The following is a 25,077-nucleotide window of genomic DNA, read 5'->3' on the forward strand; positions in this document are numbered from 1 at the left end:
TAGGTGACCTTTAAAAGCAATACAACTTTTTATTTTGTATAAAGTAAATATAAAGGGTATTTCTGTGCAAATTAACTAAACTAATATGAATAAGGTTTTTGTGGAAAAAACAATGATCATTTTTATATTTAAGTCTGTCTTTGCATACTCTCCCTAGTCTAGGATGATATGATGATTAGAAATAACATTGAGAAAAAGCCGTAAAGTCTGGTTAACAAATAGAAAAACAGACAAAAATGTTGGCCTGAGATTAAAAGCCTGATATATTTAATCTGGGAAAAACACAACATGTACAAATGGGTCATGTGTATCTGTGCAAATAAACCAAATCATATTGATAATATTTCTTGTGGAAAGAAGCAAAAACAATGCAAACTGAAGAAAAACACAAGTTTCATTATTATATTTAACCAACATTCGTAGAAGTATTTTCTTTGCTCACACACTCTTCTGCTTTTACTCATTTCACACACTCCCCCGACAGCTTCACGTGCTGTAATTGAGTTTTTCTTATTTGCGGTTGAGCAGGTCCATCGAGCGTTTGTTCAGGATTCTTTTATTGATTCCTGGTTAAATATTAATTTATGCCTAATTGTCTCAGCAGGGTGAACGTAATGATTCACTTTTAAATTATGTATGAGTTTCAAATTGATCAATAGTCCTATTTACAGGGTTATTGATTTCAGCGAATATGAAACTTGGGTTTATTACTGCCTGCAAGTTTATTTTCTGTGAGTGTATTATATGTCGCAGAGATGACAGAAATAATCCTTTAATTTAGAAAAAGTGAAATTACATTGGTCCTAAAAGACTTAATTAAAAAGTAAAAAACCTAAATCAAAATGTTATTTAAGTAGAAATACAAAAGTATGATCAGCTAAATGTACTCAATATGCACAATACAAATATATTAAAGGTCATCTATCATGCTATTTTTAGGCAATAGCATAGGTCTCAGATATATAAAAATATATAAAAAAACATGTCTATGAAGTGTTTTGCTCAAAATACCAAACAGATCACCCATTCTAGCCATGCCTCATATCCCTCTATTTCACTTCCTGTTTCAAAAGTGCTTTAAAAAATAAAAAATTGATAAAATAAAAAAGGAGGGGGCTGAGCTCATGCGGGACCCGGCAGCTACTGTCTAAACTAAATACTGCCGTGATGAAACGCCATATCATGGATTATCAAGGATTATTTCTGAAACAGTATGGAGCTCAAAGGCTTTCTCTCTTGCCGGTTATACCACAAGGTGAGTTCCTTTTTATTTCCTGCTTCTTCACACACATGCTCTCCAGTACAGGTTAGCTCTGAGTGTTAGCGATGCTAATGTAAACACTGACCATATTACGTCCAAAACAGTCGGGCATTGTTTCTGATAGCAACGTTTCTGATAGGGCCGTGGGTCCACATTTCAGATATTACGTCATATCGGACGCAAATCTGGATCAGCTCCGTTGTTCCCCCGTTTTTAGAGATTTGGGTACGGAGGAAAAGAGAGAGGGTTTTATTTTCTGACGCTGCGTGAGTTCCCTGACACACCGGGGACACATATTTATGTAGAAAAGACATCAAAAAGTGCATTTTGCATGATAGGTCCCCTTTAAATTATTACTATATCTTAATACAAAACATGTATTCTGTATTTATTACAAAAAAAGACATGTTCTCAGCCAATTTAAGATCTCATTTAAAACAGAGTGTTTTAAGGGTAAATTAATGCATATAATCACACAGGGATTTTAGCTTTTGCAAACCATTTACATGCACTGAAACCTATATAACACACTAGAGGAAACAAACGTTATCAAAAGTTATGTTTAAACACTGGGTGTATTTGGAAAAACATACAATATTTTTCCGCCAAAATAAAGGCAAGTAGAAGTATAAAATAGCATAAAATGTAAATACTTTAGTCAAGTATTAAAGTTTGCCAAAAATGTAATCGCCACCTGTTTCGACTGCACCTTGGTCAATCTCATCGTCCACATGAAGCTAGTATACCTGCATGACTCTAGCCCTCTTAAGTTGGTATTTTCATGGTTGATTGAACATATTGTAAGTCCCATTGAATCAAATAATCAGTTAAATGAAATGTAATGTAGTAATTACTTAACTTGAGTAAATGTAATTAATTACCCTCGTGTGTTTGTAGTTTTTACACCATGTGACCCTCTCCCCCCCCCCCAGGGTCTTCAGAGTGTGAGTGGTCAGACTCGGGCTCTGATCTTCGTCTGAGGAAGTTTCCGTCTCTTCTTCACGGGAAACGCTCCGCCCCCGAGCTCCCCCTGTTGCCCCCGGTAACGCGCCGCATCGACCAGAGTAGCCCCTCGAAGCGAGACGACTCTCTTCTGCCAATCAAACGAAAGCCTCTGCCTAAGCCCCGCCCCACGCTCCAGTCGCCACAGCAATTCAGCTTCGACCACCCCTCGGGCTCCTCGGGGTTCGCGGGCTTCAGCGAAGACGAGGGTTGGACGAGGCGCCGCAGCGAGAGGATCTTCCTCCACGACGCCACCACGACAACCAATCAGATGCCAGCGTTGGTGTCAGCTTCCACCAGTCAGAGCTGCTCCTCCTCTTCCCCCAGCTCGGCCCCGCCTCTCACACCGAAGCCCCCCGCCCCCCCCCAGACCCAAACCCTCCCCGCCCAGCAGAGAGGGGAAAGACCTGATCAAAGTACGTCAATTATATTTACATTTTCACTTTTTATTTATTAATTTAGTTTGTCCATTCATGAAGTTTGCTTAAAACACAAAACTATCTCCTTACAGTCATTCTTTTTTTTTTTAAACTGCTATGGCGATACATTTTTCTTTTATAAGACATATAATATATCATTTGAATAGTTTTTTTAATATGGATATCTTTGTTTCTTAAAGGTCACAGTCACTTGTATTCTCTGTTACTGTATCACTCCTCTCCTCCTCCCTCAACACTGGTTCCCCCTCTGACACCTCTGTGTGTGAGAGTGTTTAAGTGTGTGTGTTTAAGTGTGTGTGTGTGTGTGTGTGTGTGCCTGAGTGCCAGCGTGCCAGCAGGGTTTCCCAGTCCTTCAGTCACTGCAGCACTCCCCTGCTGCCTGTGTCGTGTCGCTGACAAGAAAGGACAACTGCAGGCTGTGTGTGTGTGTGTGTGTGTGTGTGTGTGTGTGTGTGTGTGTGTGTGTGTGTGTGGTGTGTGTGTGTGTGTGTGTGTGTGTGTGTGTGTGTGTGTGTGTGTGTGTGTGTGTGTGTGTGTGTGTGTGTGTGTGTGTGTGTGTGTGTGGTGTGTGTGTGTGTGTGTGTTGTGTGTGTGTGTGTGTGTGTGTGTGTGTGTGTGTGTGTGTGTGTGTGTGTGTGTGTGTGTGTGTGTGTGTGTGTGTGTGTGTGTGTGTGTGTGAGAGAGAGAGAGAGAGTGTGTGTGCGAAGATGTGAATCTGTCCAGTGCATCCTCAGTGCAGTGATACATATGCATGCTTTCAGCAGAAGAAGAAGCTGAAGGAGTCTCCGGTGAGTCCGGCTCCCCTCTGCAGCCTCTCGGACCCTCTTCCTCCTCCTCCTCCTCCTCCTCCTCCTCTTCCTCCTCCTCTTCCTCCTCTGAGCCTCAGCCCGCAACGCAAGAGCCAATCCAAAGCCAGACCCAAACCCAGAGAGGTCAGTGAGAAGCTGCTGTGTCATCAAGGATGTGAACCTAACCCTTTTGCCTTTCTGTTAGGCTTTATTACGTCTAACAATAACTGCAACAAAAAACGACACACACACTCTCTTGCTTTGTATCCATATAATAATAAAAACACATTTGAAGACAAGGATCCAGATCTAAAGTCTTGTATAGAATGCATGACTGTATGCTTTAATAGCCAGGGGATTAACATCGTCATTGTACTTGTTTAGACCTATTATACAAGCTGAGTTCAAAATTGTATTAAAAAGGAAACATCCCGTGCCAAATGCATTAACAGCCCAATTGATTGAAAAATAAAAAAATGTCCCCAATGAGGCACAAGGGCTAATTATCTTGGCAAGAACAAAATTGGAACATTTAAGTGATGATCCCTAAATGTGCACACATCCATTTTACCTTCTATGTGTCGGCACACACACACACACACACACACACACACACACACACACACACACACACACACACACACACACACACAGAGTGACAATACGTGTGGAGGTTGATATCTGCTGCTGCAATTAACACTGATCTGTTGGTGAGAGAAGAAGTGAACCTCTCTCAGAGTGTGATTTCTGCGCTCCATCTGCCACCAGACACACACTGCAGCTTGTTTTGGAAACACTACAGGCAGCCGGAGTGTGTGTGCAGAGCTCTTTGTGGTGGCAGAACATCAGATAAAGACGATTGTGTATAAAACAGCATAAGCGTTGTAATATGTTGCCGTTTTATCTTTGGAAAGTTTGCGGTGTGTCTGGTGGTTTGGAGAGCGGCAATAAATTAACTTTAAATAGCAGTAGTAGAGGAACAAATAAAAAAAAAAGGCTTCAGTTTTTCAATGGAGCAAAGCACATCCATGTTTTATCATTAGTCTAAGATGTCTAGTTTAAAAAATATAGCTTGTATTAGAATATTTTACTGCAAAATGAGTTGTTTTGTTTGGGTCCTAAGTAAAAATGGTGAAAATGTAGATCTCTCCTAAGGGGAACGTATATCAAAATATCACTAAACTTGTACGAGATGTTTCCAGATAGACATTGTATATAATAAACCCAGTACTTCATCAATACCTTTGACCATATTTTGAATATATACACTTTAACACACATTAATTAAAGGCGGAAATGGAATACAGGAGCCCCTTCCAAAAGAAAAGTTTAAAATGTAATATTTTCTAAGACAGATTTGACTTATTGGTGATTTATTGGGTCTATAGAGCTGGGAAATTAAATTGTTTGTGTTTCTCTGCAGCCTTCCAGAGGGGCGGTGAGCCGGCTGATGGAGAGCATGGCGGCGGACGAAGACTTCGAGCCGAACCAAGACAGCAGCTTCAGCGAAGACGAATTGGTCACACCGCGAAGCAACAGCGTGTCGGAGAGGGTCTCCACACCGGGTCAGTACACACACAAGAAGACAAGGAATAATAGATATTGACAGCTTCAGCCAACAAACAATAGTCAGTTCTACTGCAATGGCTGAACAACGGCTGTGCACGGAGACAGTAGTGTAACTTAAAATGAGGGAATACTGTGTTCCTGTTAGTATTTACTTCCTGTCTGTCTTCATCTGCTGATTTCTCTCGTGTTCAGCTCTCTGTGTTTTATCCTCTTTCCTTCTCTTGTTCTGTTTACTTGTCCTCGTTTCCTTTGTCTAGTGTTTTGTGCTCTTCTCAAATATGAAAATAAATATTATAAACACAGTTATTTGACAGACTTACAGAAACTAGTGGTGTTTTTTTGGCCACTGCTGATGTTAAAGTGACCCAACTTCTTTCTGCAGATTGATATGACTGCACATAGTCCCTTAGTCAGAACAGCCGTAGCAGATTTTGAGATTTTTTAGAAATAACAGACCGCTAAATGTCCAAATCGACCAATCAGAATCCAGTTTTCTTGTACAATATGTTTATATACCGCATGGTTCTGTTGGTTTCAGCTCCGGTGCAGTGTGTGTTGGATAAGGACTCGCTGGTGGACGGACTCAAAGTTTTGATCCCGATGGACGACCAGCTCCTGTACGCGGGACACGTGAACACTGTACACTCCCCCGACATGTGAGTACACATCTCAACCTCAGAGGGTAAAACTAAAAGACACAGTGGAGCACAGGGATTGATGTGCAGCCTTTAATAGTGGACACACACATCTGGTGGCACTATTAAAAGCAGCAAATCAATCAGTGTGCTCCAATTTTGGTTCCAGCTGAAGTTTGGTGTCCTTGATTTTAGTAGTACCTGATTTAGCTGCACGCACGCTTGGAAAGCCACCAGAGAATAAAAGTAAACTGTGGTTTGCAGGTGCAAACCACAGTTAAAAAGCTTTGATGATTGATTGAATGCTAAAATAAAGCTGAAACGATTAGCTGACTACTAATCACATTTTTTGATAAGCAATTATTCACTGAAGTAATTTTTCATGTCAGAAAGAAAGCTTTCAGCCTCTCAAATATGGAGTTGTACTGCCTTTCTCTGTTTTATGTCAATATGTTTTGCGCTGTCAAAACAAGACATTTTAAGCTAGGCCATTACCTAGCTTTTTTCCAGTCGTTGTGCTAAGCTAGGCTAACCAGCTGCGGGTTGCTTCATATTAACCATACAGTCGTATGTGTTACTATTCTCATCTAACTCTGGGCATTAAAACATAGGCATGTTATCCCAAACAATGTCAAACTATTCCTGTAAAACTGCACAAACCGGCATATACATTTTATGACAAACATTAAAATCTAATGAGTGGCCTCATTAAAAGAAAACAAACCCACTAAACCCGGTTCAGACGGGATTAATATTCCAGGGGGGATTCAGGTATTAACAAAGTACTGCAGTGTTTGTTAGTTATAAACAACACATCCCCCACCCCCCACAAAGCAGTCAGAATCCAGATACCGGTTGAGTGCTTTCCCTGGAAAATACACATGTACACTGCAGAGACAAACGTGAACTTTCCCACTGATTCCCAAACGTTTAACCCGTCCATTTTCCCACATTTCCTCCCTGCAGATACAGCGTGGTGGTGGAGGGGGAGCGAGGGAACCGACCACACATCTACTGCCTCGAACAACTGCTGCAGGAGGCTGTGAGTCAACACAAATCACATCTCTGTTTCTGGTGAAAACTGAAATGTGAAACACTTGGAAAATAAAAGGATTGCATGCAGTGGTGAAAAATAACTCAGATCTTTTACTTGAGTACTAGAAAAAAATATTTTTGCCTCCAAATGAAAGTGAAGTAGAAATATATAAAGTAGCTTAAAATGGAAATACTCAAAAATGTACTTAATTATGGTCATTTATTATATGTCTACGTAGTAACTTTCCACCACTGGTTACATGCATGTGTAAAGGCTTGACCTGTGGAATAATGTATATGATTTTTGTGTGCAGATCATCGATGTGAAGCCTCCGTCTGTCCGTTACCTTCCTGAGGGAACACGCATCGCCGCCTACTGGAGCCAGCAGTACCGCTGCCTGTACCCCGGCTCCGTGGTCAATGGTACAGAGCCAGCATCACACACACACACACACACACGCACACGCACACACACACACGCACACACACACACACACACACAAAATCTAATCTTTTTATTTTCACCCTTAACAGGAAGTTCAGATATCGACGAGAAGGATGATCTCATCACGGTGGAGTTTGACGACGGAGACACAGGACGCATCCCGCTCTCACACATCAGACTGCTGCCGCCTGACTACAAGATCCACTGTGAGTGCACACACACACACACACACACACACACACACACACACACACACACACACACACACACACACACACATACACACTATCACGTCTATCTGTTTGCATGGTTGCTATTCGTGTGTTGATTGGCTTTAGGTGAAGTGTTTTCTCAGTACAGTGCCGCTATCTTAAAGCTATTCCGGTACACAGCTACTCTTTAAACTGCTGTGTGTGTGTATACTATAAATAGTCTACCTAAACACTCTTCCTAAGTGTGTGTGTTGTCCACTTAAGCATGGTTCAGCCTTAATGGTTGTCCACATCAACTACAGTGAGGAAATGATGTCCACAACATGAAGCACCTTGCTGACAAAAAATATATTTATCTAGTACTCAAAACACCTTGTGATTTTTCAGTCTTATTTCTCTGTGGGTGCTACTGTTGACTTTGGCAGAAGCTGGTGTAAATATTTTCCTTTTTGCCAGCAAGGTGCTTCCAACATTTAACGAAGGAGTGCACAGAGAAGTCACAATCTGATCATTCAGAATTGAGAGGTTTGCAGGTAACAGACAAGAACACGTCTATATTCAGGTGCTGCTTTTCTTGTTAAGAAGCCTGAGTAGCTGCAGTCATGGGGAAAGCTTGAGAAATGTTAAAGGGGCCCTATCATGCTTTTTGAGGTTTACCCTTTCCTGAAGTGTGTTTATATAGGTTATGTAAATAGTCTTCAAAGGCTAAAGTCCCAAACTTCCGAAAGCTTAGATTGGACTTCTTTGTTTACTTTTAACAATAGTTACTCCACTATGTAACACTCATGCTTATATTGGCTAGCGCTCCAACCAAGCCCCCAGGAAGTGCGTCGGACTCTGAGGAAAGTATTTGTTGTGGCCAAACGGCGGTACTACACTTCCGTATCAGTCGCTGGGCCCGGAAACACTTTTTCCCATTGACTAACATTGGGAAAGAGACGTCTGTAAATCGTTGGATAATTTTTTTTAAACTAAATAAACGACCCAGTATGAACATTTGTATAGCCCTTATTAAAAACATTCGGTCCTCAAGTTGTAAAATGTGCTAATAACGTTATTCTGAGAGTTATTTTCCTCAGCATTATGAACGTGCATCTAACCCACGGGACCGTGCCGCCCGGCACGTTCATGTGACGTGTTCAGTACTACATGAGTTTTACCTTTACCCATGGATGCACAATAAGAACGGATTATATGAATACTTTCGTGATGTTTCGCTCTCTCAAAAGTTGGGCCATTTTGTCTTCACGCGCCAATGAGCAACTCTCATAGGAATGAACGAGGCCTCGCCTCCCACGCTGTATCCAGTTCTTATTATACATCCATGGCTCCAACACATTGTACATGATAGGCTAAGGGGCGGGACATCTCTAAGCGGTTGACAAATCACAACAGAGCCAGCTAACCAATCAGAGCAGGCTGGGCTCTGGTTTCAGACAGAGGGTGAAAAGAGGTGCTGCAGGCAGTATGAGAGAAATAAAGAGCTTTTTGAAAAATTAAAGCATGGAGACATGTCCCAGTAGAGACACTACATACTAATATGAACCTGAAAATGAGCAGAATATATCCTCTTTAATGTAAAATGTTTAAATCTTCTGTTTTCCTCCAGGTGCCGAGCCGTCCCCTGCCCTGCTGGTGTCCAGCTGCTCCCGGAGGAGAGTCCGTAAATGCAGCAAAGAGAGCAAAGAGGCGGGAACAAAACCTGAAGATAGCGCTCCGAAAATCAAAGGGAAACCTGGTCGCAAACCCAAACCCAAACCAGGTGAGCAAACCGCTTCGTCCTCTCCTGCAGCTTCTCTTGTTTCATTTGGGCTTAACGCTTGACTTTTAGTATCATCATTATTCAACTCACTAATTGTTATTACCAGCCCACGACCCGCTGCTCATCCTGCTAATAGATGATATCCTCTGAGTCTAATTTCACTCGACTCTGATGCATCAGTGAAATCACCTGAAGGGACAACGAGTCTCTCAGAAGTGATTGAGATCTGTTAGAATAATCAAAAAGAAAAAAGGTAATGTTTCCTAAGAGAGGTAGAAATAAAAGAGGGGTTGCTTAGCAACTGCCATCACGTTCGACTTTATTCCACAAAAGGTAACGCAAAGTGCTTCACAAACAAAAAATAAAGATAATACCATGCTACCCTTCCCTGGTAATAAATACCAAGTAACACATGACTTTGGGATTGCTAAAAAGTCTCTTAGAAATCTGAATAAAATGTGTGAATTAAATAAGAATAAGAATTAAAAAAAAATAAGAATATAAAAATTATTAAAGGTGGGGTATGTAATTTATTTCAGAAACACTTTTTGTTATATTCCATGGAATGCTCTTAACATCCCGATAGCAATGAATACATTAAATGCTTTGACAATAAATCCATAAAAAAATGTCATCTGTGGAAGCCGTAGTACTGTAAAAAGCACGACCAATCATCTGAGCCGGCCCGGCTAAAATAACTGGATGGCCTACCTGCCTGTCAGCCTTCCATCTGTGCACAAACTTATCTCGTGCCCTCATTGGTCATGTGCGCGTTCGTGTGTGTTGGAGGAGGGGCTCTGTAAGGAAGTCTGAAGGAAGGGGCAGACTTTTTTCGGCTGCGTACTTTCAAATTCTAGCGCACTCGAGCTGGTTTCTCCATTCTTACCTACCCTACCTTTAAATACAAAGAAAATAATAATACAATAAAAATAATAAAAATAAGAGTTAGTTGAGATTTGCTGCCCTTTTTTTTCTTTGAGGAATTCAATAGCCGCTTTCACACCAAGTACTTTGCCGTACTTAGTTCCCAGCACTTAGTGCCCCCATGGAACTAAGGAGCCGATCGCGTTCACACCGGAATAAGTTCCCTGAGGGAAGATTAGACAAATGAAGCCGCTGACGTCACTTCTTCTTCTTCTGCTTTGGGTTTACTGGCAGGCCGCAAACCACTTCACGGCGTATACTGCCTACCGAAGTCCCCGGCCGGAAGTCCCCGGAGTTGGGGACTGGCTTCAGTAGAAGCTGCTGGGACTCCCAGCAGCTTCTACTGAAGCCTTCAGAGTAAATCGCCAGAACGCCGACACCTCCTCATCTCCACCGCTCCCATGTTTTCTTTTGTGTTGCCATAAGTTAGTCTCTCTGCGTTGGTGCGCGGGGCTAATGCTAATGCTAATAATGCTAATGCCACAAATACAATGGCGGCTTCAAAAAACTTTTCTGAGTTTTACGGGGGCGTGGTTTGACTTTTTTCTCCCCAGGAAAGTCCCACCTCTCTAGCAGGGACTAAAAAGGGGGTAAAAGTTCTCATGAACTAAGTCTTTTTGGTGTGAACGCAAAATCCCAGGAACTATCGGAACTAAACGGGAAAAGTACTCCGGTGTGAAAGCGCCTAATGGGACCAGTAAAGGACATCTCTGGCCAAATGTGTCAACACCTCGTATTAAAGAGAGAATGTGTGCGACAATGTGTGCCCTACTTCTTCTCCATGTTTAGGAATACTGATAGTAACATGCAGATTGTTGATGTCCTTATTCAAACTATTTATCATAAAGACCATTAAAGAAGTCAAATCAAACATGCTTTTCCGTCGCCTTTTGATTAATCTTTTTAAGACATCAGACCCAAACAGAAATAGCTCCACACTCAGAAAGATCTTTCATCAAACATCTCGTACTTGACTGTGACTGTCATCTCTGTTGTCACTTTAATGAAGACCTCCGTTGTTGTCCAGAGTCTGTTTCTCTAACAAATGATGTGTTGTGTCTAATTCGCTGACGCTCGTCTTGTTTCTACTGGCTAAGCAGTTCTTCAATGCAATGCTTTCATTTTTAGAATCGTTTCCTTCATTTGTCTACTTTTCTCAGCACATCACCACAAAAGTCCCAGAGCCACCCCTTGCTTCAATTTATACAATTCATACTTCATCAAGGGTCAAAAATGAAGAGGGATGATCTTTTAAATGTACATTCATACACACATATATACCCACTTGTACCAATGTTCACTTATACACATACACACGTACCTGTATACTTATACATACATAGGCAATAACGTACAGACATACAGTAAGCAGAACTGAAAATGATTGCAGGGAAAACGTGCTAATTGTTTTGGCCGTTATTCAAAAATGAGAAAGAGCATAAAAGTTTTATTTTAGTTAGATTTTGCCGTATTAAATCCATGTTCTCCATCTATTATCAGCTCTGTGTTTTTGTTCTACCTTTCTTTCCTCTAGGTAAGCAGTTCTTAAAGTTTTCAGAATCATTTCCTTTTTCTTTTCTCCACGTACAACCACAAAAATCCCGTCACCACAGAAAGAAAACATCATGGTTTCCAGTAAAGTCTAACCTTTGTGTTGTTTTTCCTCTCAGAGACCTCCGTGAACCCAGACGTCCGGGAGAAAGCTGATCCTCCGTCTTCCTCCAGCGCGCCCGCAGAGAGACCCCCGCCTCCACCCAAGCCTCCCCAGGACAGACCTTCCTCTGTGCAGAAGAACTCTCCGGAGAAACCTCGTCCCGCATCCCGCCCCACGATAGGACCCCATCAGAAACCGGGCCGCAAAATCTCCACTACGTCCCCACTAAGTAGCCCTATTCTTCCACTACCGATTTCCAGGAAAGCCCCCCCCAACTTCTGCGGTTAAACAATCCCGCTCTCTGCCTCCGTCCCTCTACCCCTCCACCTACGGAAAGGTCCTGACGGTGGATCTGTACAGCGAACCCAACCTCAGCTCGTACACAAACCAGCGCAGAGATCGAGAAAACGGCGTCAGTCCCACCTCAAACCGACCCTTAATTAGACCCAATATTACATCCCCCAAGTCTTCATCCAGGCCCTCTTCAGTATCCTCGCCCAAAACCAAACCCTCCTCGGAGCATCACAGATCGAGCCACAGCTCCGGACTCATACCCGGCTCCGGACTCGTACCCGGCTCCGGACTCATACCCGGCTCTGGACTCATACCCGGCTCTGGACTCATACCCGGCTCCATCTCCAGAATGTCATCCAGCAAACCTCTGACTTCCAGACCTTCTTTATCGTCATCCTCCGCCCCCAGACCCAAACTGAAGATGGCGTCCGACCGTCTTTCCTCCAGACCCGGCGCCGTCTCGCGGCCCAAATCCAGCTCCGGACAAGGGGACTCTCTGATGAGGCGCAAGTCTTTACCGGCAGAGCCTCTCGTGAAGCTGGACCACGAAGGCGTCACCTCTCCAAAAACCAAGAAGACTAAAGCTCTGATGCTACTGGAGGGTCGGAACGTCAGAGCAGATCACACGCCCATCGCCTCGACCAATCAGAAGCTGGTGAAGGTGAAACCGAGAGTTGATAGAGAGTGTGTTCTTCCAGAGAAAGACGCTCACTGCAAACCGCCGATTCTAACAAAGGAGAAGGCGGAGAACCGTGGAAGAGGACAGGAGACGAGGGAAGAGAAAGGCAAAAAGGAGGTAGAGAGGAAGGTGAAGAAGGAGGAATCTCACAGCAGCAGCAGCTCAGAGTCGGAGGAGGAACGTGACAAGGTGAAGAAGAAGAAGAAGAAGAAGAAATGCACCTCTAGTTGCTCGTCCTCCTCTTCGTCTTGCTCCGGTTCCTCCTCGTCTTCTTCGTCAGGGTCCTCGTCCTCGTCCTCTTCGTCCACCGATGACTCCTCCTGCAGCTCGGATGAAGAGAGGACCTCCACCCCTCCTCCAGTGCCAATCACACCTCCTCCAGTACAGGAGAAAGCGAAAGAAGAACCGAAAGAGGAAGAGGAGGAAGTGAAGAAGGAGGAAGTGAAGAAGGAGGTGGTGAAGAAGGAGGTGGTGAAGAAGGAGGTGGTGAAGAAGGAGGTGGTGAAGAAGGAGGTGGTGAAAGAGGAGGAAGAAGAAGAGATGTCTCCTCCCTCAGAATCTCCCTCTCCTTCGTCCTCTCCGACGCCTCCTGCTCCCGTCAAACCTGTGAAACCAGCGACCGGGAAAGGCTCCGGGCAGAGGGGTCGTCCTCCCAAACCGAAGCCCAGCGGAGGGGAGGGGAAGGTGGGCAGGCCGAAGAGGAGGGAGGGGGTCCACATGCCCACCACCAAGGAGCTGGCCAAACGTCAGCGGCTCCCCAGCGTGGAGAACAGACCCAAAATATCTGCGTTCCTTCCAGCCCGACAACTCTGGAAGTGGTTCGGAAAACCCACTCAGGTGAGGAATTATTTGATATTTTATTTATTGCCTGTAAAGCACTTCGGTCAACTGAGGTTGTTTTAAATATGCTATATAAATAAATAAAGATTGAGATTGAGGAAAAACAAGACTAGATGGAACATTCCAGATGTGGAAGAAGTCCGGCAGTGGCACAGTCAGTCCGACAGTGGCACAGTCAGTCCGACAGTGGCACAGTCAGTCCGACAGTGGCACAGTCAGTCCGACAGTGGCACAGTCAGTCTGGGGTTCAAGTCCCCGAACAGACCTAAATATGGAGTGTGGACTGCTACTTGGAGAGGTCCCAGTTCACCTCCTGGGCCCTGCCGTGGTGCCCTTGAGCAAGGCACCGGACGTAGAAGTATTAAGTAGCATAAAAGAGAAAAACTTAGTTAGTTTAATGTACTTAAAGGGGACCTATTATGCAAAATCCACTTGTTCATGTCTTTTCTACATCAACATGTGTCCCCTCTGTGTAAAGACACTCTGAAAGTTTCAGGAAAAAAGATTCTCTCTCTTTTTGTCCTGATCCATTTATATAAAAGCCTGTCTGAAAATGAGCTGATCAGATTTTGGCCACTTTGTGATTTCATAACGATGTTTTGTCTTGTGTGACCATTAGCCAATCAGCAACCAAGGTAACCCCCCCCCCCCACCTTATCACCTGAATCTCCTCCTAGAGCACCATTGTGTTCTTTTGAACCAAATATCTCTCAGAGGGGCGTGGGGAGGGGCTCCTTATTTTCATCTAAAGTAACAGACAGAGAATCAGCACTTTTGAAACAGGGCTGAAACAGAGGGGATTATGGGATGCTGCAATGATCTGTTTGGTGTTTCAGCCAATCAGAGACAGGCTCTGTATATATCTGAGACCTATAATATATTGATGGAAAACAGTATAATAGGGGACCTTTAAAGTATCAAACGTACTCATTACGAGCCATGACTCTTTTCAAATTATTATATAGTTATAATATATTATAATATTCAGTTTTATCTATAATAAACTATTTAAAATATTTGTTCAAATATGCCAATTTTAAATACTGAGTGTATTAGAAATACATCACTGCATCATTTGAAAATGTACTTTTATAACTTGAATATTTTAAGAGCTTGTATGAAATGAACCTGTTTAGTGAGACAAATATAAAAAAACCTGCATCTATCTTTACATACATCTCTTATTAGATGTTTTATTCATTAGATTCAGTGTTGTTCACATAATAAACTAAACAGATACCGGTACATCTACTAGTTTAGTCTCCAAAATACCATACCATAATTACCGTATACAGTACATGTTCACTCAGAGAGACTGACATGGACGTTTTTCTTTTTGTAATTTCATTAAATGTATTTATTTTAATTTAATTTAGCATTATTTTTAATGCTGCCTGCATTCAAAAAAGATCACTTTTGCTGTTCTCCCAGTTGTTTCTCCTCCTGATCCATCTCTGGTGGTTTTCGGCCAGGTGTTTGAAGAATATTTCTTCCTGCCCCTTCAATCTGGTCTCCAGCTGTTGGACTTCAGCCTCCCTGCTCTGTTTCAGAGCCACTTCTTTGAGGACCTGCTCCTGCAGAGAGCTGCAGTCGAGCTGCCAGGCTGTAACGCTCTGACGGAGCTCAGCGTTGGTGTTCTCTGTCTCCAGTCGCAGGAGCTTCTCCTTGTCCAGGCTGTCGGATGTCTCCTTGTTGATCTGGTCTGAGATCTCTTTCTCTGCCTCAAACCTTGTAATCATCTCGTCCACCTGCTGCATGAGTTGGCTCTCCGCCTCCATCTTCTCCTTCTCAGCGCTGCATTTATCCTCCAAGATTGTAATGAACTGAAGGAGATCTTCAACTTTCCTCATCAGCATTCTTGCGGTCTCTGTTTCGGCCTGCAGGAGACCACCATGTTTCTGGCTGTCGGATGTCTGCTGCTGGCTTTGTTGGCACAGACTTTCCCTCAGATATGAGATGTCTTCCTCACGCTCCATGATGGTGTTAAACTGCTTTATATGCTCTTCGGAAAATCCTGTGTCCCTGTAATCCAGGAGTTCCTTGAGACGTTTGTCTTTCTCTGCTCGCACCCTGTGGCAAAAGTTATTCCTCTCTCTGTGATACTCAGCGTATAACTCAGTCAGGCCGGATATCTGCCCGTTGCTGCAGTGGATCTGCTTGCAGGCGAGTTCAACGCGATCCACAGGTTTCCCCCTGTTGGGCTGGAAGCCTCGTCTGTCCGTGGCACAGTGTGTAGACTTGTGCGAGTGTAGAAGAGTGTAGTTGTCTGTCGAAGCTGTGTGTTGTCTTTGTTAGACTGACTGGTTTCTGACTGAATGCGTCTATGGCTGACTGCTGGCTGTAGAGTGATTGAAGTCCTCAGAAGAGCCTTCCTGTTTACGTTCAGTGCTCGGTTGTCATGAGAACCAAAGTTCTAGAACTCCAGGTCAAACCCAAACGTTCCATTGGTCCTGGTGCCATGTGTGTCCATGGCAACACACATCCAATCAGAGAGAGCTTGATGGCAAAACAGATTTTTATAATTAATATTCGATCTATTTGTCCGACTTCATCACTTTATAAGCAACATAAATACATTTGTTTCAAATACTTCACATGTACACGGTGCAAATATGTCCTTTTCATTACTCATTCATTAATTCATTAATACCTGACTGCATTCCTTATGGCTGAGAGGATTTTCTGTTTCAAACAATGATGTTATTTTATAAAAATAAGGTTCTTTGTCAGTTTGGAGAGAGGAGTATCACTGTGGTCAAAGTTTGTTGTCTGGGAGTACAGAAGTTATATAATTAGTGTCTAAAAGATTTAAAAATGTCATGACTGAATATTTCCACAATGTGGAAGCAACGTGAGATTTCCGAACGAGACTTCTTGCTTATATCCATCATGCATATAAATAACATCAGGGTCCTTTTCTTATTATGAGTCACATTGCTCATTCCTCAATACTGCAGCCCTTTAAAAAACTGTACTTAGACACAAAAAATGCGAAAGTAGGGTCCAGGTGAAAAACAAAACAAAAAGTTACATTTAATAAATGAAGAAAATGTGTAATTGTAAAGACCAAAAACTAAAAATGTTAAGCTTATTCAGACAAAGTGTGAGAGCAAGTATCTTCCTGTTGGTTGTAATGCTGAAAGAAATGATGTCAAACAAACAAAAACAGACAAAAAAATCCATGGGGGAGAAGCAAGTATGTAATACACTGTCAAGATACCATATGTCATAGAAACAATAATAAACAGCTGTGAGCGTTTCAACCCTGCCAGTAAAAGGCGCTATGTAGACACAGGCCCCTAATGTACCAAATCCCCCCCCTCGTTTTCTCTCCCTGACCCGTCTCTCTCCCCCTCTCCCCCCCACAGAGACGGGGTATGAAAGGCAAGGCGAAGAAGCTCTTCTATAAGGCCATCGTGCGCGGCCGGGAGATGATCCGCATCGGAGACTGCGCCGTCTTCCTGTCCGCCGGACGACCCAACTTACCGTTCATCGGACGCATCCAGAGCATGTGGGAGTCGTGGGGCAGCAACATGGTGGTCCGGGTCAACTGGTTCTACCACCCCGAGGAGACTAACCCCGGCAAGAAACTCATCGACAAGAAGGTAGGTGTTGGGAAAATACTGAATGTACTCTTCCAATATCAGAGTCACACATGATAACAAAGGCCCTACGTGACTGTGTACGTGACAGGATGTATGATTACCTAGAAGAAGCTCATGAGACACCGTGTTGAACATACGATAGCTATGTTCAACGATTAAACATGATGACAGCCCCTAGGGAGATAGACATATGACTGTCATGTTTATTGCTTACACAGGTCTTAGCTAATCTAAACTAAACATTGTATACTGCTTTGAACCGGTATTCCTCCATCTTGTGACTGTGTAACTCCCTCTCTTGTATATCAGCATGTGAAGGACACTAGTTGTCCCAAATGCTCTGTATGTGATGACTACTTCCATTCTTGAGAGGATAATAAATACATGTAACCTGATTATTGAAGCTCAAGCCGGTGACGAGTGAGATTTTTCTAACAGTAGGCGTCAAAAAACTCCATGAAATTATCCGGTCACTACCTGTACATCCTCTCTCTGGATGTCCCGATGCCACAGATCTTTCCTTCATTGTCCTTTTCTCTAAGTTAAAGTATAGAAAACCTGAACTTTGGATCATTTCGTTGTTTTACGTGCAATTCGCGACACAGCTGCTTTTAGGCATGATTAAACTTTTTTTTTTGCTTGGTGCCGACGTAGTGCTGCTTTAATATAAAGACTTTGAGGCGGGATCCTGTTTATTCCTATAAAAGTTGCTCTGTGGTGCATGAGGCCAAAAGAACCTGTTACTCGAGGGCAGAAATACCCACATTTGTCAGAGATGTTTGGACGATTGGTCCCACAGAGCATGCTCATTTGCTTTTTCCTTAAGCCCCGCCTCCAATCAGCTCCACCACTTCCTGTCTAGCCAGGTGAGAGGAATGGAGGTTTCAGCTTTTTGAAATGTTACAACTTTTCGTCCCTTATGAGTTAAATAAGGGTTTTTCAATCATTTTTGATTGTGTTAAATACAACATCCCTTTCCTAATGTAAGTCATTAGCTGCTTTCACACCAAGTACTTTGCCGTACTTCCCAGCACTTAGTACCCCCATGGAACTAAGTACAGATCGCGTTCACACCGGAATAAGTTCCTGAGGGAGGATTAGTCAAATGAAGCCGCTGACGTCACTTCTTCTTCTTCTGCTTTGGGTTTACTGGCAGGCCGCAAACCACTTCACGGCGTATACTGCCACCCGAAGTCCCCGGAGTTGGGGACTGGCTTCAGTGGAAGCTGCTGGGACTCCCAGCAGCTTCTACTGAAGCCTTCTGAGTAAATCGCCAGAACGCCGACACCTCCTCATCACTCCACCACTCCCATGTTTTCTTTTGTGTTGCCATAAGTTAGTCTCTCTCCGTTTGTGCGCTGGGCTAATGCTAATAATGCTAATGCGAGGATAATAAAATGGCGGCTTCACAAAACTTTTTGGGAGTTTTACGGGGCGTGGTTTGCAATCCGCCCAGCCAATAGAAATAGGAACCTTTTTCTCCCACGAAAGTCCCTGCTCTCTAGCAGGGACGGAAAAGGGGGTAAAAAGGTTCTCATGAACTAATTTTTGTTCCGGATTTTTTTTGGTGTGAACGCAACATTTCGGAACTATATCGGAACTAAAGTGGGAAAAGTACTGCGGTGTGAACGTGCCTATTGGGAAAAAGTATTTTTGGCCTGACACGTGTCAAGCTGTAGTACCACCATTTGGCCACTATGAACATTTGATGGCACACTTCCTGGGGTTTAGACAATTCTTATTGGTTATTCAGTCAAATATATTTTTGTTTGTTAATTGTTTTAATCTTGCGGAGGTTTCAAACCCTTTTTAATGTCAGGGAATGTAATTAATGAAAGGGATTTATTTTAATCCAATCTCATAACTAATAGAGTCTTCCTCCTCTCTTATTTCCTCAAAGCATCTATCATTGTGCTATGTCATTAAAAAACCATTAGACTTTTTTTAGGATTGTATGCACGATTCTTTCATATCTGTTTAGTAAAAGACTGAACACACATTTAAAAGATTAACACTCTGTCCTCTGCAGAACTGGGATCAGATGTGCGGTCTGTCGTTACCTTCAGCTCTGCACTCCTCCATCAAGAGGAAAGACTTCATGGAGGTGAGAGAGAAAGCGTTTTATATACCTCTGATCTTCTGGCTTCAAAGCCCCGTTAGATTTTATTATAACCATAAAGCTGAGAGAAGCTATACTTAGAAAATATGGAGGCCCAAAACGGACTTAAAAGTCACCTATCATGCTATTTTTAGGCAATAGCATAAGTCTCAGATACAAAAATATAAAAAACATGTCTATGAAGTGTTTTGCTCCAAATACCAAACAGATCACCCATTCTAGCCATGCCTCATATCCCTCTATTTCACTTCCTGTTTCAAAAGTGATGATTTGGGGTATAAAGCTTTTTTAAAAAATAAAAAAAAGGGGGCTGAGCTCATGCGGGACCCGGCAGCTACTGTCTAAACTAAATGCTGCCGTGATGAAACGCCATATCATGGATTATCAAGGATTATTTCTGAAACAGTATGGAGCTCAAAGGCTTTCTCTCTTGCCGGTTATACCACAAGGTGAGTTCCTTTTTATTTCCTGCTTCTTCACACACATGCTCTCCAGTACAGGTTAGCTCTGAGTGTTAGCGATGCTAATGTAAACACCGACCATATTACGTCCAAAACAGTCGGGCATTGTTTCTGATAGCAACTTTCTGATAGGGCCGTGGGTCCACATTTCAGATATTACGTCATATCGGACGCAAATCTGGATCAGCTCCGTTGTACCCCCGTTTTTAGAGATTTGGGTACGGAGGAAAAGAGAGAGGGTTTTATTTTCTGACGCTGCGTGAGTTCCCCGACACACCGGGGACACATGTTTATGTATAAAAGACATCAAAAAGTGCATTTTGCATGATAGGTCCCCTTTAATGTAGTTAAATGTTGTCAAAGAAGTGAATATATAACTGAATACATCAGTGAACAGTGATAGTAGCTTAATAGGCAATGGGTGTGTTAACGGAAAGCTTTATTTATTCACTGTTTTATACTTTAAACTTTAATAGATTAAGAAGAATAAAGTAGGTTATTGGGTTTTTTTAGGGCCAACTATCGAAACTTTTTAATTATCATGTTATATATATTATAAGGTGCTTTACAAATGTATTATTATTATTATATAAATAATTTCATAATATTCATAGTTCAACAAAACATTTTTTTTTTATTGTTTTAATTTATAATAGCAAATACATTTCTGAATAAGAATATGCATATGTCCCGGGGAAAGCTCAATTTTAAACTGAAATAAATAAAATAGGAAATATTTATAAAAACATAAGAAAGTGAAATAAAGATTTGAAATCAAAAGAAATAAAGATATTTAATATAAAAAGTTAAAGTAACATCTCCAATAAAAGATCAAATAAAAAAGATAAAAATTAAAATAAATAGTTCAAGAAAAAAAAGTAAAGTAGTTATTTAAACATAAGAAGTTAAAGTAACATTTGTAACAAATCTATTACTATTTGCATATATTTAATACAATTCCTTTTTCTAATACATTACTCTTGCCATGATCTGATTGGAGTTAAATGAACAACACAAAGTTTGTTGGACTCCAAAGACACTAGACATTGCAGTGAATTATCTAGTTGGGTAGAAAAGTAGCATGTTTTTGATCCACAATATATGAAAAGTATATTATTGTACTATTTCAATTCTATTTTATTTGTTTTTATTAGTATTTACTTGCACTATTTAATCTGTTTTATTGTGTTGCACTGTTGGAGGAGCCTGTGACCTAAAACTTTCATCGATGTAGCTATTTCTAATAAAATCCTGTGTTCCCTCCACAGCGCGCCCTCTACCAGTCGTCCCACAGCGACGAGAACGACGTGCAGACGGTGAGCCACAAGTGCCTGGTGGTGAGCGTGGAGGAGTACGAGCAGATGACCCTCACCCGGAAGTACGCCGACAGCGAGGACCTCTACTACCTGGCCGGCACCTACGAGCCCACCACCGGCATGATCTTCAACACCGACGGAGTCCCAGTCATCTGCTAAACACACACAAACTCCCAAAACCAAAATCATGAGTCCAACACTGATCTGAATCATGATGGATCTTTTAATGACAACACGACAGACTGTTAAACACACCTTCTACTACAGAAAAGGAGACACTATAGACGGTATTACAAGGAAATCAGTCTCTTTTGCACACACACTCTCCATTTACATTTACTGGTGCTGTGTTCGTGGGAAATGTTGAGAACACACACCAGTCTCTTTACTGTAAATATACTCCCCGTAAACACACGTGTAAATACTCCACACACACACACACACGTTATATAGAGGACAAATACGTGTTTTATTTTCATGTAACAGATTTATGTCAGAGTACTTTTTTCTAAACAGTGGAGAAGCTTTAATGAACTGTGAATGATGAAGAGAGACGGTTGTTATGATGTTGCCGTGGTGGTGTTACAGTCACGTTACAGTCATGTTAATGTACAGAACAGCAGGAGCGACAGACAGAGAAACAGACGCACAGGAAGAGACAGAGGTATCCTTTGCTGTCCAACAGAGAGCGCTTTAACAGATTTTTAAAATAATAAAACACTTATTTTAACCGATTCAACTCCCCGTGACAATCCTAACTAAACGCAGGCAGACTGTTTGTCCCTCAGAGACTCGGGATTCAAAAGAGAGGAAGGAATATGTTTAAAAGCACTTCCCATTTTCATCCTTGAGTTCCTTGTCTTAAAGGGATAAATCCACCCGAGAACACAATGAAGCCAGCTGCTGTTCGAATGTCCTGGATTTTATTGAGTGCTCATTTTTGCTTTTAAAACATTACTTTGACAAAAAGACATTACATGTCATTTGTTAGACGCTTTTATCCAAAGCGACTTACATACATTCAGTACTGTGGACAATCCCCACAGGAACAATCTGGGGTGAAGTGTCTTGCCCAGGGACACAACGACATGCTGACTGCAGTGGGACTCGAACTTGTTACCCCCTGATTCGAAGTCCAGCACTCTATCCACTGAGCCACAGCCGAGCTACAAGATTCAGGCTGCGGTCGAAAAGTAAAAAGAAATATCAGGACAAAAGTCGTTTCTCTACCGCCTTCAATATTTCAATCTTAACAACGCTGTAAAACCAGAGCAGTGACAGGCAGTAGCTGCATTTTCGCACCAACGCAGAACAAATCAGGGTTTCTGGTACTCATCGGGCGAAGACAGTTTTAAAACAGCTCTTATCATGGCTGCCACTTAGGTACTTCTGGGTAATTTCCCCCCCCAAAAAAAGACCGCAGTTTCGGGGGATATCCAAAACTGGAATTCTGAAGAAACTTAGGAAAAATGGGCAACGATGCAAAGAAAACACTTGATCATAAAGTGACCGAACAAGCTGAGAGTGTCGGGTGGATTTATCCTTTTATTTTGTAGCTGTTCTTCAAGGTTGTAAGCATTGCAGTCCGAGCCGCATCAAGGTCATATCTCTGATGAAGCTGCCAGCAGTGATACCATCACGAACATAATTCAATTTGTACAGTTCCACACTTTGGCATCATCTCGACTTGGCTGCAGTGTTTTCAACCTCTAAATGTCCTGTCTTAGCAATATCTTTTTACTTTCTGCTTCTGGGCGTCTATCTTCACCCTGTTCGATCACATTTTCGACCCTCTGAGCAATCACGTTTGAAATGAGTGCACTTTTTAATGACTGGGAGTCTTGTATGTCTTCCTAAAGTATTTACCTAACCCCCCCCGATCGCACATAAAGATAAACAAACATGTTCTCCCCTCTTTTAGCTGCTTATGAATATTTTTCTATGTGCCTAGTTTAACCGTTTTTTAGGGTGAGACTGTTGAATGTCGTGCTCAGGGTTGTGAGCATTTGGGCGGCCTTTTTCTCTCCCAGGCCTTATGATGATTCGCCAAATCTCTTTAGGTCCCGCCCCCAACATCAAAGCAAGACTGCTGATTGGTCAGATTGGCGTTTTCCCCCAAAATGCCTTTCTTCTTTGCGATTTAAAGTCCAAACAACCCTCCGTTTACTGAGCTGTTAACCCACTTTGTTACACTATTGTGTATAGAGTTTGTATCAGATCTATATACAGTATATTGCATACTGTATGCGTAGTATATATCTGTGATTATCATGTTGATTTTCTCGTGCCACGTTGCCCTCTCTCTGCTTCGCCGCAGAGATTGAAGATTGTCTTGTTGATATTCAATAGTTTTAATATGTTCTACTCTTTTGAGATCTCTTGGTTGTTTTATCATAGTCTATATCATGTTTGACTCTGTGAAGGCTTGCGTGACGTCCCAAGATGTTAATGTTGTTAATGTGGCTTATATCCCAGATTAAAAAGAAAAAAGACGTCTGCCAGTATAGAAGCGTTTCAGTAAAGGAAAAGTTAATTTGCTGCGAGTATTGAAAGTGATTTACCAAGGTACAGAGTGTAGTGTTTTCTGAGATTACTCGATCGATTGATGACAGACAAAAAATCCTATCTGCTAAATCCCCCCGTCTTCTCCTTCAGGCTGACACACACATTTCTTCAGACAAAAACATCTTGAGTGACAGTCGGACAAAATGGATCTGCTCTGGTTTATCTGAGCAGTAATGGGTACACAGGTCGCGCCGGTGTTTGCAGAGTGAACAAGTTATGAATGTTTGTTTACCCCTCGAGCTGCAAAAGCACTTTTTTTTTCCTGTGTGTGTTTGTTAAGATACACAATCTTACACACCTTAAAAGTGTGTGTTATTGCCTTCCAATCTCTATTTGCGCCCCCTATCTCCATCCAAAGCCCAGCCTTAGGCCTTCAAACAGGGTCCAACACACACATGAACACTTATTGCCCACTTATCGCCTTCATTTTCATTTGTTTTCAGACTATCTTTGTAAAAATGTTCTTTTTATCACATTTTTCTTTAAAAATGTTTGTTTTGCTGTGATTTATTTTTTTAATTCTTGTATATATATATTTCTTTTTGCATGTTTTTGTCATTAGTTTCCCCCCTTTGCTTCCCCTCTTTGAACAATCGTCCACGCCTCGCAAGCAATACTGCTAAAAGGCAGGGAGCTAGCTGCTAGAGAGAGAGAGAGAGAGAGAGAGAGAGAGAGAGAGAGAGACTATAAGAGAGAATGGGAGACAGAGAGAGAGAGAGAGAGAGAGGTGGACTGGAGGCTGGTTCTTCGTCTGCTGTTCCTTCAGTATCGTTATCGTCCTGTTACAGACTACAAAAAAGATTATTTTGAAAATAAATATTAAAAAAATCCTCTACGTTTTGTAAATGATCCTTCACTGTCGAGTGGAGTAAAAAGCTATCAGAATGTACTTTGTACACATGTCTAATCTTGTAAAAATGCAAAAAATGAATACATTTTAGAGATGAATCTGAATCATGATATATTCTGTCACCCTATACTGTATGTGTAAGGTTTTTTTTTTTTTTTTTTACAGACAGCAACCACGTTTATCAGTGTTTCTTTCAAATTGTTTTAGTAACTCAATATTTTATAGTTAATCAATAAACAGATGGAACTGTACCTTTGGTGTTATGTGAGTCTCTCTTGATGCTAAAATACTGCACTTTATCCAGTCGTCCCACTTTTTTTGGCAGGTTTTGTTCTCTTATGTCATTAATTAGCAGGAATCGAGCAGCATTCATTTTGAATTTAAGTTACTACTTAAAGATTTAACATTTTGGGAAAAGGGCTTATTTACTTTCTTGCCAATAGTCAGATGAGAAGATTGACACCAGTCGTATTAGGCTAATGTCAGATGTGTTAGCTTAGCATAGCTACTGGAATTGTACACATTGACTAAGTGTAAGTGAGCTTAGGAGGGGGCTGTTAGTTGGATTTTGTTAACTTTGCTAACAGTCCTGCTAGATGTTTCCACTCTTTATGCTAAGCT

General features: G+C 42.0%; 1 protein-coding gene across 1 annotated transcript in view; it reads left to right on the forward strand.

The window, feature by feature from the left end:
- Positions 1-23,740, forward strand: part of tnrc18 (trinucleotide repeat containing 18) — a 68,826-nt gene extending 45,086 nt beyond the window's left edge. Inside the window, 14 exon segments of the mRNA XM_034144215.1 lie at positions 2,194-2,624; positions 2,626-2,679; positions 3,468-3,635; positions 4,915-5,056; positions 5,599-5,716; positions 6,662-6,737; positions 7,045-7,153; positions 7,265-7,381; positions 8,997-9,149; positions 11,744-11,993; positions 11,995-13,537; positions 16,909-17,145; positions 19,175-19,249; positions 20,994-23,740. Coding sequence (XP_034000106.1) covers positions 2,194-2,624; positions 2,626-2,679; positions 3,468-3,635; positions 4,915-5,056; positions 5,599-5,716; positions 6,662-6,737; positions 7,045-7,153; positions 7,265-7,381; positions 8,997-9,149; positions 11,744-11,993; positions 11,995-13,537; positions 16,909-17,145; positions 19,175-19,249; positions 20,994-21,200 — 3,680 coding nt within the window. The 3' untranslated portion in view covers positions 21,201-23,740.
- Positions 23,741-25,077: the final 1,337 nt, after the last annotated feature.

This window comes from Trematomus bernacchii, unplaced genomic scaffold, assembly GCF_902827165.1.
Source record: "Trematomus bernacchii unplaced genomic scaffold, fTreBer1.1, whole genome shotgun sequence".
Taxonomy (NCBI): Eukaryota; Metazoa; Chordata; class Actinopteri; order Perciformes; family Nototheniidae; genus Trematomus; species Trematomus bernacchii.